Source organism: Hetaerina americana, unplaced genomic scaffold (genome assembly GCF_022747635.1).
Source record: "Hetaerina americana unplaced genomic scaffold, ioHetAmer1.1.p SCAF_39, whole genome shotgun sequence".
In the NCBI taxonomy this organism is placed as follows: domain Eukaryota; kingdom Metazoa; phylum Arthropoda; class Insecta; order Odonata; family Calopterygidae; genus Hetaerina; species Hetaerina americana.
In genome coordinates this window covers 2,118,423-2,130,670 of record NW_027286974.1, presented here as the reverse complement: position 1 = coordinate 2,130,670, position 12,248 = coordinate 2,118,423, and the positions used below count along the sequence as shown (strand labels likewise).

The 12,248-nt window shown below is 40.4% G+C and overlaps 1 protein-coding gene across 2 annotated transcripts in view; it reads right to left on the bottom strand.

The window, feature by feature from the left end:
• The window catches only part of Grasp65 (Golgi reassembly-stacking protein 2), a 33,619-nt gene extending 21,949 nt beyond the window's left edge, over positions 1-11,670 (bottom strand). For both annotated transcript variants that reach the window (XR_011701676.1, XM_071589591.1), the window contains exons 1-3: positions 11,405-11,670; positions 4,946-5,026; positions 2,370-2,573 (exon numbers count right to left, since the gene is read on the bottom strand). Coding sequence is in view for 1 of the 2 variants with exons in the window: in XM_071589591.1 (XP_071445692.1) it covers positions 2,370-2,573; positions 4,946-5,026; positions 11,405-11,467 (348 nt within the window). In the remaining variant the exon portion in view is untranslated. The remainder of the gene's footprint in view (positions 1-2,369; positions 2,574-4,945; positions 5,027-11,404) is intronic.
• Between the last annotated feature and the right edge of the window lie 578 nt (positions 11,671-12,248).

Here is a 12,248-nt window from a genome sequence, read left to right as displayed (position 1 = left end):
ATTACACTTTTACATATCTTAAGCTAATATTCCTCAAAATAGGACCCTTGTGAGTCGATACACTTGTTCCAGCGGCGTTCCCATTCCTGGAACGCTCCCGCGAAGGCATCATCGGGAACCTCTCGAAGACACATCGTCACGACCTCTTTGACGGCGTCCAAAGTCCCGTATCGCATTCCTTTCAAACTCCTCTTTATCTTCGGGAACAGAAAGAAGTCTCTAAAAAATGTGGATCATTTTTGCAGTGATCCGCAAGTTGTGTCGCGATTTCCAAACGATTGAGTCTTTGATCATCACTGAGCACTTTCGGTACCAACTTTGCACAAATTTTTCGCATCTGTAATTGCTCCCTAATAATCTCGTGCACTATTGTTTTTGGCACATTACACTGCTCTGCTATCATCCGAACACTAAGACGACGATCAGAGTTCAGTACATCGCGAACTTTTCGCACATTTTCGTCGGTGAGTGTCGTTGATGGGCGTCCAGGCCGTGGTTCGTCGTCGACCTCTTCTCTGCCCTCCTCGAACATCTTGTGCCACCGAAAGATCATGTTTCTGGACATGGCTGACTCCCCGTAAGCCTGGTTAATCATACCGACAGTTTCGGTAGACGATTTCCCAAGCTTTACCGCAAATTTGATGGAATAACGCTGCTTCGGCATCGCGTTCCGTGACGTGGGTCGAGCGTGGAGGTTCGCGTTAACAGAGCTCCTCACTACACCACAGCTCAGAGCCGACTGCCTTTTTCAGCGTCGCTTGCCAACATACCCCCCTCCAATCGCAGCCCGTCAGAGCGGTGCTGGGCGCGCCTGGAGCGGCGGGAAAAAATCAGTACACTTATTTTCCGGACGAACCCTGTATGGGGCTAATTAGAAGAATGCTGAGGAGATTAAATTGAGAGACAAGGTAAGGAACGAGGAAGTATATAGAAGAGCAGAAGAGGACAGGACTACTATGGAGAACACTAAACAGCAATGGAGAAATATATGGTTGACTGGAGAAACATTGAGGCACAATGGATTGATTAGGAACATAAAATAGAAGGGAAGACAACCCACGACAAAGACCAAGAGACACATACCAGGGCATTTCGAAAAGTAAGGTTTCCTATTTTTTATTTCATGAAAAATCAAATTTTTTCTCAACTTTGTGTACATTGTAGAAAAGGTTAAACATTCAGCTATATTTCTACATAGTTGCCTTGACGTTCAATCACTCTTTGCATCCTTGTAAGCAGCTTTTTAATAGGGGCGTCGTACCTTTCTCCCGCCGCATCACACAAAGCCAACTGCAATGACTGCTTCTTGCACTTCCTCGTCTGACTTGAATTTCTGTCCTCCAAAGTGTTTATTGAGAGCGGGAAACAAGTGGTAGTCAGTCGCTGGGGGCAAGGTCCTCCGGGCTGTAAGGAGGGTGGTCCATGATATATCCCATCGGCCGAATTCATTGAGTAGGGTGGTCATCGTTTGATGTGGAGACATGTGGACGTGCATTGTATTATGATATGCAAACACAGTCCTTTTGGTGAGGAGACACCTTGTCTGTAACTGATTGACCTCCGACACGCAATATTCTGCAGCACGGAGAAGTAGCCTCTCTCTCTCTCTTCATTCATTATAAGGCCTTCCTTTATCTAAATGAAGGGCAATTCCCTCCGGTTATATCGCAATATCTCGTCAATTGGAGCCACCGTTGTGGATATTCCAATGGCAAACTCCGGAGGCCTCCCCATCGACCGCTGCTCATCGTAGGACGTTTTCCCGGCCATCAAATAAACTCCCAGCACCACTTCCGATGCACGTTTTTGAGGTCCATAATACACTTCTCACCGTACACTTCCACTAAATGATAGGATGAATTTATATTGGAGAAGCAGTCATCAGTTGGCTTTGTGTGACGTGGCGGAAGAAAGTTACCGACGCTGGTATTAAAAAGCTGCTTACAAGGAGATGCAAAAAGTGATTGATCGTCAAGGCTACTATGTAGAAAAATAGCTAAATGCTCAACCTTTCTATAAGATGTACGAAAAGTTGAGAGAGTTTGATTTTTCATGTAAAAGGAAATAAGAGACATTTTTCGAATCGCCCTTGTAAATAGGACAAATTAAGAAGGACATAAAACAGAATTTAATCAAAGACTGAATGAATTGACATTGAATAGAGAGGAATGGAGGGCTGCGGTCAACCAATCCTATGATTTAAACACTGATAATGACATACCTGTTGTGTTTTTTCAAATATCCGTGCCTCATCACACTTTATCAACTAAATAGCACACGGTTTAAAATCAAAAGGGCTCGGTGTACTCTACAAATTTATTCCCAACAGACCACACTTCAAATCTACGGCATGACGGATAACTACTTACCAGGACATGCCAAACATTCTCATTGGCACCCTCAAAAGAGCAGAACCGGATCGAGATGCCGAGGAGACCCTGTCCACCCCAACCCTCTCCAGGGCGTACCATCACCTCACGCACATTCTGCGTCTTGCTGCTGTACACGCAAAGGCGCACCTCCGATCCAATGCCTTCGCGTAACGCATCCTTCAGGATCTCATTGTCTTGGTCCTTGAGAGAGAGAGAGGAGAGACGATTGTACACACGACAGAAATGATTCCCCAAGACATAAAGGTCAAAGGTCACGGAGAATACAAAAGCCTTTACGTACATATTTTTGCAATCTTAAAGGGAGAAGGATAAATTGACATATTTACGGCCTCTTTCAACGACTGGCCATACTCAGTAATATTTCCTTAGGTCGGAAATCCACATTCATTCTCATTCTATCTGAGGTCTGCCCAATTAATATGCACTCTGGTGGCCATGACGAAGTCCATTGCCCACTATAGCGGCGCTAATTAAGAGAGAAAGATCATTGACCTGTGCGTTTGGTATGCCAGTTACGTTATAGTTTCTCTTGTCCTTGTGCTTTTACTGTTTGTCGTCTGAAAATGGTAATTGACAAAATCACAGGGCAAAGAATCAATATATCAAATTAACTGGTGAAGTGTGGTGGTGAAAATTATCGTAAGAATGCGCTGTGTCCTCCGTAGGCATTATTGGATCTTACTTTTTGGAATCTCCAGGCACAACTGTTACTCTGCCCTATTTTGAAATGCTGGAAAACTTTTTACCCCCAAAATGGAAGAGAACGGTGAGGAAAATGACACACAGAGGCCTTTTGGTTTCAACAGGATGGGGCCACGGCTCATACCGCCAGTCGTTCATGCCAAATCCTACAAGAACAATTTCCCGGCCACTCTGATCTCCTTACGAGGAGATGTTTGTTCCATGGCCCTCTCATTCCCCAGATTTGAAGCAAAGAGATTCTTTTTCTTTGGGGATACCTCAAAGTTTTGGTTTTAAAATTTCGACCAAGGACATTGGAACCTCTTAAAGGAGGCAATTACAGATGTCACCACTTCAGAATAACAAAAGATATCCTGAGAAGATTTTCCAAAAACTTTTTTTAACAACTCAAAACATTCATCGCACATCAAGGTCGTCATCTGAACGAAATAATTTTAAAAACCTCATGAAAAATAAAATGGCATTGGATGTACTCTTCGGATATGAAAACCTTTTTTAATTATCTTAGTTGGTTTTTTTAGGAATCACCCATCAAATCAGGGAGTTCATTGTGCCTACCCTGGTATATTAATTGCAAATTGGGGATCGAGATGGTGCAGGGGCTATTGTACTGGCTTCACACCCAGAGGCCCCGGGTTCAAATCCCGACGGTGTTGAATATTTTTCAGGTATTTCGATCCGTACTTGAGTTGATTTACGATGGAGGGCACTTTGAGTGAGTACGCCGTCCGTCAGATGGGACGTTAAACTGCGGACCCCTTGGCGCCTCTCATTGTTAAGAGTCGGCTAATACCGACGCCGGGTTTCTCTCTCCACCCTTCATCCTTTCCTGTCCATCCCCTATGGCGCAAATGACCTCAGCTGTCGGTCGCCCAACCCCTAAATACTACTACTGTTATATACTGTTATATATACTACTACTTTATATATTGTCACCCTCGAAATAACTCTTCCTTCTGGAGCCACACAGCGCTGGAGACGGTTCTCTTCCACTCCTCATAGCTGTGCTGGAACTCCGATACCGCTGGAATAGACTCCAGCCGATCCGTTATGGGCGTTTCAATGTTTTCTTCGACTGTCCCACCGAAATGAGTTCCCTTTTGAGGTGATTTATCAACTTTGGGGAAGAGGTAAAAGTCACAAGGACTCAAGTCGGGCAAATAAGGAGGCATGAGGAGCCAAATGGAATGTTTTATTCTGGCCAAAACAAACTACTACTGGTCCTTTTGGTCCTTAGCGAAAGGTATTTTGGAACCATTTCTGCACAGATTTTATCTCATCCCCAATTCATTTGGTCCAAAACTGATGAACGTTGGTCTGTGAGTCTAATTCAACTCTTCCGCGATAATTCTGACTGTCAACAGATGATCTGAACCAACAAGATCATGGATTCTGTCGACATTTTCATCAGTCTTCCCACCCAGAGGGCCCGGGTTCATATCCCAGCTGTGTTGAATATTTTTCAGTGAGGGTATCTGGATCCCTACTTGAGGTGTGCTTTGTAGAGGGCAGTTTGAGTGAGTACGGTGACCGTCGGATGGGACGTTAAACTGATTGACCCCTGGGTGCCTTTTGTTAAGAGTAGGCTAATGCCGACACCAGGTTTCTCTCCACCCTTCATCCTTTCCTGTCCATCCCCTATGGCGCAAATGACCTTAGCTGTCCATGTCACAGCCTCCCATAAATGGTACTACTACTACTCATTACAAATTTTCATTAAGGCAATGTAGAGGGCCCTGTGGTCTAGTGATGATTCGACAAGGGAGCGGAGATTTGTGGGACAAATTGACTGAATTGATGCAGAAAGGTAGTCGATGGTTTTGAGTCACTCATCCAACAGTAATCCTTACCAGTCTTTGGTTTCCAATGGAGACTATGAAGTCAAAGAAAGCCTCAAGGCCCGCTTGTTGCCCGGGAGAGCCATCTTGGACCTGCGGAAGACAATGGGGGACAATTAAGAGGCGCATCACACAAATTGAATACGCACGAACAAGAACAAATCAATGATCAACCTTATTATTCCACAACCATTCTTCGGAGATGGGTCAATCAATAATGAGCTTACAATAAATTATGAATAAACATACAAAAAAACAAACAGTATAAAAAGGCGTATTGAAATGGAAGGTCTCATATTTTTTTTTTCACATAAAATGTAATTTATTCTCAACTTTGTGTACACCGTTAGGAACGTTGAGCATTTAGCTATTTTTCCACATGGTCGCCTTGACGATTAGTAACTGTTTGCATCCTTGTAACCAGCTTTTTATTATTGGCATCACTTCGCAAAGCCGACTGACTGCTTGCACTTCCTCGTCTGACTTGAATTTATGTCCTCCAAGGTGTTTTATGAGAGCATGAAACAAGTACTAGTCTCTGGGGGCAACGTATGAGCTTTAAGGAGGGTTGTCGATGATATATCCCATCGGCCGAATTCATTGAGTAGGGTGGTCATCGTTTGATGTGAAGACATGTGGACGTGCATTGTATTATGATATGCAAACACACTCCTCCTTAAAGTGAGGAGAGACACCTTGTTTGTAACTGATTGACCTCAAGACACACAATATTCTGCAGCACAGAGAAGTAGCCACTCTCTCTCTCTTCATTCATTCTAAGGCCTTCCTCTATCTAAATGAAGGGTCAATTCCCTCCAATTATATCGCAATATCTCGTCAATTGGAGCCACCGTTGTTGATATTCCTATGGCAAACTCGGCCGCCCCATCAACAGCTGCTCATCTTAGGACGTTTTCCCGGCCATCAATAAACTCCCGGCACCACTTCCGATGCACATTTTTGATGTCCATACCGTACACTTCCACTAACTGGTGATGAATTTCTATCGGAGAAGGAGTTGCCATTTGGCTTAACGACGCAGTGGGAGAAAGGTATGATGCTGGCATTAAAAAGCTGCTTACAAGGTTGCAAAAAGTGATTGATCAGTGAGACCTTTCAATCCATTCACACAAAGTTCACAATAAATTTGATTTTCCAAGAAAAAAATATAGGAGACCTTACTTTTCAATTCTCTGCAATCCAATCTATTATCACATCCTAGAACCTCATAATTAAACTAAGCCGAACTGGATTCTACTCAGGGTGAGTCTCTTCCTTTGTTTACAACAGTAAAATATTGGGTAGCAGGGTTTAAACGAGGCCGTACGAGCTGTCAGGATGAGCATTGGTCGACCAAATGAGGTGACTACTCCTGAAACGGTGAAGAAAATCCACAAAGTGATACTGACTGATCATCCACTGAAAGTGCGTAAGCTAGGATACATAGTAGGCTTTTCATAGTGTGCTGTTCGTCGCATTTGTCTAAGAAGAAAATTTTGTTTCATCAAGACAATGCACCAGCTCATAAATCCATTATTGCAATGGCCAAAATTCATGAATTTAAGTGGGAATTGCTACCTAATGCACCCTATTCGCCAGATTTAGCCCCCCTTGGATTATTTTCTGTTTTGCAAACTTGAAAAAATGGCTCTGTAGTCAAAGATTTTCCAACCGTGAAGAAGTGAAGTCTGCAGTTAATGGCTATTTTGAGGAGAAAGACAGTTCATATTATAAATAATAAGGTATTGAACATCACTGGGAAAAGTGTGTAGAGCTGAAAGGAGATTATTTTGAAAAATAAATACATTTTATCCAAAATGTTTGTGTCTTCTTTGTTGGACCGGGTACTCTGGGACCACCCTTGTACAACTATCATCCTGCCTCTTCAACGACCACGTTTCCGCACCGTACATAACCACGCTCATATCAAAGTTTTAACAAGTCTTTCCTTAACATCCTTACTCAACGTCCCTGTCATCAACTCCCTCCTCCTTGCGTGAAAGCCTCTTTGCCAAGCGCAATTCTTCTCCTTACGTCCCTACTACTTCAGCCGTGTTGGTCCACAAAACATCATCTATAGGTAAACTGTTACACCCACTCTAGACTTTGCCCTCCTATTTTAATGTTTAGCTTAGCCTTCCTCCTTCTGGAAAACCACTTAACCTTTGTTTTATTTATATTTATTCTCATCCCAAAAGAATTTTAAATTCAAAAACTGTACATGAATCTAACAGTTAAGATAGGTTTTTCAGGATGGACACTACTACCAAATAAACATCTTGTCTCTGCTAAAACAACAAACAACCCAGCCTCAAGCCCGGAATATGAGCAAAGACATGAGAAGCTGATTTTCCTCCATCATAACGCACCATGCCATGGATCAATAATGGTCCATAACTATTTGGAAACACACGACTGGGAAGTGCTACCCCATGCTGCCTTATTCACCAGACCTGGCGACTTCTAACTACCAACTGCTTTCCTTGATGGGCCACGGGCTAACTGAGCAGCAGTTCCAATACTTACAAAGATGTCCCAAAATGGCTTGACTAACAGTTTGCATCGAGAAGAGAAGGAATTTTTTTGGTGTGGTAACCACAAATTGCCCCAAAGATGGGAAAAATGTGTAGCTAGCAAGGGATTATATTTGGAGTAATTAATTTTTCACTCACTATGGAAAAAACGTGTTTTTCTGGCTAAAAAACAGCGGATTAAAGCTTATACACCTGGTAAGATAGTTAAAATTTCTACGATTCTCATCTCTTTACAGAACTGAACGACTTTTAAGGCAAGTATAACATGTCAAAGCGATGCAGAACTGAAAGGACATGCGACTACTTTACTAGACGGACTGGAGGCAGAGAAATATTGCATTGGAATACAAAAAAACTCATTGCAAGTTATCACTAACATATAAATTTGCAAGACCTCTATACAGGGTAGAAGTTAAAAATTTTTTAGTTGCACTGTAAAACATTTCACTGAGAAAATATGTATTATTAAGTGGGACGTGGTAACCCTGTGGGTAGAGCGCTGGACTACTGACTGGAGGGCGCGGGTTCCATTCCCAAGCAAGCCTCCCTAGACACCATCAGTTGCATCCGAGCTATGAGAGTTTTAACTGAGCACCACAACTTCCTGGGAAACCATAACCGGCACCTTTTATTACCAAAATTTATTTTATTATTGCAACAGATTAATCAAACAAATTAAAATTAATAAAGCAAATATTATGCGATTTTATAGAAGGAAAAAGGCTAAGCTAAACATTAAAATAGGAGCAGAAAAACTAGAGCAGGGAGAACAGTTTACGTATCTCGGAAGTGTTGCAAGTGGGGAACGGGGAGTCCGGTTGGGCAGTGTTAGGAAGAGGTGTAAGGCAGGGTTGCCCATTATCACCGTTGCTGTTCAACTTATGTGTGGAGGAAATGATTAAAGAGGCATGGGAAGAACTGGAGGTAGGAATGAAAGTGGGCAGGGAATTCAGTTAAAATCAGTTAGGTTTGCTGATGACCAAGCTTTAGTTTGTCAGTCAGAAAAGGGGTTGCAAGCATTGCTTAGCGAATTGGAAATTCAGTGCGACAGGTATGGGAAGAGAATCAATATTAATAAAACAAAGGTTATGTGATTTTCTAGAAAGAAAAAGGCTAAGCTTAACATTAAAATAGGAGGGCAACTAAACTAGAGCAGGTAGAACAGTTTACGTATCCCGGTAGTGTATTGGACCAACATGGTCAAAGTAGTAGGGACGTAAGGAGAATAACTGCACTATTAGGGAGAGAGGTTATCACACAAGGAGGAGGGAGTTGATGAGAGGGACGTTGAGTAAGGATATTAAGAAAAGACTCCTTAGAAAACTTTGAAATGGAGCATAGCTATGTATGGCGCGGAAACGTGGTCATTGAAGCAGGAGGATAGATGTAGACTGGAGGCTATTGTAGATATGTGGGTGTGTAGAAGAATGGAGAAGGTGAAATGGACAGAGAAGAAAACAAGTGAGGAAGTACTTGGTATGGTGGGTGAAGAGAGGGGTTGGTTGGGAGACATTACTATGGAGGTAGGAAAAATGGGTGAAGGGTGTATTGACCGGCAGTGGGATGTTGAAGACTGTAATAGAGGGGAGAATGTTAGGCAAACAAGGAAAGGAAAGGAGCAGGATAGGGATGTTGGACGGGATGAAGGGAGGAAGAAAGTACTCAGAGATGAAGAGGGACCTGATACAGAATAGGAAGCTGGAGTTTGTGTTTTGTTAGGTGTCACAAAATATTTATTTGGTAGCTTTGTCATTCAAATACCTACCTTAACCGGTAGATTACCTTATAATAATAATAATTCGTATCTCTTATGCGAGTTTTATTAAATTTAAGCAAATTAATATAAACAATTTTAATGTTCTTACATACATTTAAAAAAATAAATTCTGTGTATTTCTCTTTAATTTGCAAATTTTCATACAAAATTACGCATGGTAAGGATTATTCGTTTCTTTTATTCGAGTTTTATTAACTATAAGCCAATTACTATAACTTAATGATAATGTTTTGACGAACTTTTCAATAAATTCTGATTATCACCCTTTTTTTTAAATCGCCTGGCAAATTTTCATACAAATATTACGCACGGAAATGATTATTCCTACATCTTATGTCGATTTTTATTAACTTTAAGCAAATTACTATTACTAATATTACCAGTACTGGGGTTTGTCAAACATTTTTCTAATAAATTCTGCATATTTCACTTTTTTTAAATAGCATGGCAAAGTTTGATTCAAAATTACGTGAGGCAATTACGCCATTACGCACGTCAAGTGTTAACTGGTTCATTAAATTAATCACGATACATTAATGAAACACAATATTCATGTTCAATCATGACGATATGAACATAAAAGAGCAGAGGTCCTTAGCACCAAGGTCTCAAACTATCCAACTGTCCACCCAATACAATAAAAAATACGATTCTTTCAAGTAATTTAAACATAAATTGACACTTATCCTGTCGAAAGCACCATTGCATTGTATTGATGAATACTTTGGACATCGCGGGATAAACTTCTAATGATACACTTGTATTCTGACGAGACCCATGTCTTGCATACGTGACCTGATGGATCAACTCACATTTATCACTAAAACCTAATCATAAAACCTTTGTGTTCCAGTAAAGATTAGCTCATAAGAACATAATTTATACGCAGTTATTGGCTCAGGAAATAAAACGCCTCATTGTCAAAGCACACATTTCACGGTGAAAATCTCAATATGATCAGTATTTATACTTTATTCGACTTTATGTTCGAATATAAATTGTTTTTTTAAAATTTAATACAACCATCTTGCGATATATGAAGACTTTTCACCACGAAACAGAAATACAATGAAGCTGAAACGTCAAATTTAAAATAAAGAAAGAAATTTTCATGCAATACGGGTGGTTCTTTTGAAATTGGGTGAGTTAAAACATTAATGCATTGATTTGAAATAAAATATCGAGTAATAAAATTACGCTATGGTCTACCCATGTACAAGTACACGAACACGCAGAAATGTTGGAAACACTGTTAAAATATTTTATTTTAAAACTGCGGGAGGTACTAATCGCATGAAATGGAATGCGATCGCATAAGACACGCCCAAATATCGGAGCAAAACCTAAAACCATCTGATTAGCTGACACATTTCCTTCCAGGCGACTTAAATGTGAAATTGCAAATACCCCAGTCTATAATGCCACGGTAGTATATGCGAAATCAATCCATACAATAGCGATATACAAATACAAGATGGTTATGTGAGATTACTGGGCAAACAAGGCTTTTAATGATGGTTAAGGATGATGATTACGGCACAGATTATAATCCATGTAATCATGATGCCATAACGTCGAAGGCTGTTGCTATTACTGTCGTAGAAAAATAATTAATCCTATTTTGTTGACTGTTGCTGGCATTGCACACAAAACTTATTCCGAACAGGCTCTTACCAAAATTTCAACTTGGACCACCGACCCAGGCACTGAGACCTCACAATAAAATAAAGCAATACTATATTCACTTATTGGCCACAAACCTTTTTCAAATATCTTTCGACTTGCCTGTCCACAAGATGAGGGTCTTATTGAAAAACTAATTCGGAAATCACACAAGTTAACCGTACCTCATATGCATCCGAATTACACCATTAATTCCTCTGTTTCAAATAAATAGTCAAACTACGCGTTTAATAATCACATTTCTGAATCTATCTACCACTATACTGAATCTTCTCAAGTCGGAAATTACTACTGATCTCAAGAAAAATACCGATAACAAACCAGTATTTTCATTACTACAGCACATAATCATAAGAGTTCGACGAATTGGCAGAAAGTATCACAAATACAGAATAAATTACTCTGCTTAAAGACATATCAATTTCCAACTAATTAGTATTCACAAGGAATTGCAAACGCCGCTACGAAGTCACTTACTCTCAAAACATGATATCCTTCAGTTCCTCCACCAGGAATTTCCACACTATGAGAAGCACCCATAATTTACGGTGATAGCAGTCCTTTAATACTGAGTACTTAGCACATAATCATTACTCTACGGCTTCTTTAAATTATTCTTCTTATACCCGTGTCCTCCATCAAACGTGGCACGCAATGAATGTCGGGAAGCGTCTATGAGAAATAATGAAAATTTGCTGATATCACACAATCAAATGAGTACACGCAAGCACTTAAAATATATATTTATAATTTGTGATTGTTTCTAGACGAACTGGTAGTTTAATAAAATAATGCCGTACTTTAATTCGCTACGATAGGCTCTAATTATTCGGAATAACTGGAAAAACTAATGCAATCCTTTAACCAAGAAAAGCGTAACGAATTTCGGGTGATGAAAAATAAAATTATGTCAACAAAGTTAACTTTTGATGTAGTTTGGGAATATCTATTGTTCGGTTAAGCCGTGGAATGTTTTGGCGGAATGAATGAATTTGGCGGAAAAATTAGCAATAGTATGGATAGAATTTGATTTGTATTGTAAACAGTGAACCTCAAACCTCTAGGTTATTCAACCCTTGTGTATTTTGGGGAATGCATTGCAAACGTTAATGCTTTCTTTGTGCCAACAAATTTGTTCTTAATTAATTCATGGTGTATGTCGAGAATGTAGCAGATTACGTGAATTTGTGCGATCCAAACACTGTCCATATCTCGAAATATTGAGTTATTATTTGTATTTTACGCTGCATGCAATCTGTCACTTCCTAGAAATGTTTGCTCATAGATTTGTCAATCAATCAATACTTTGGGAGAAGTAGCT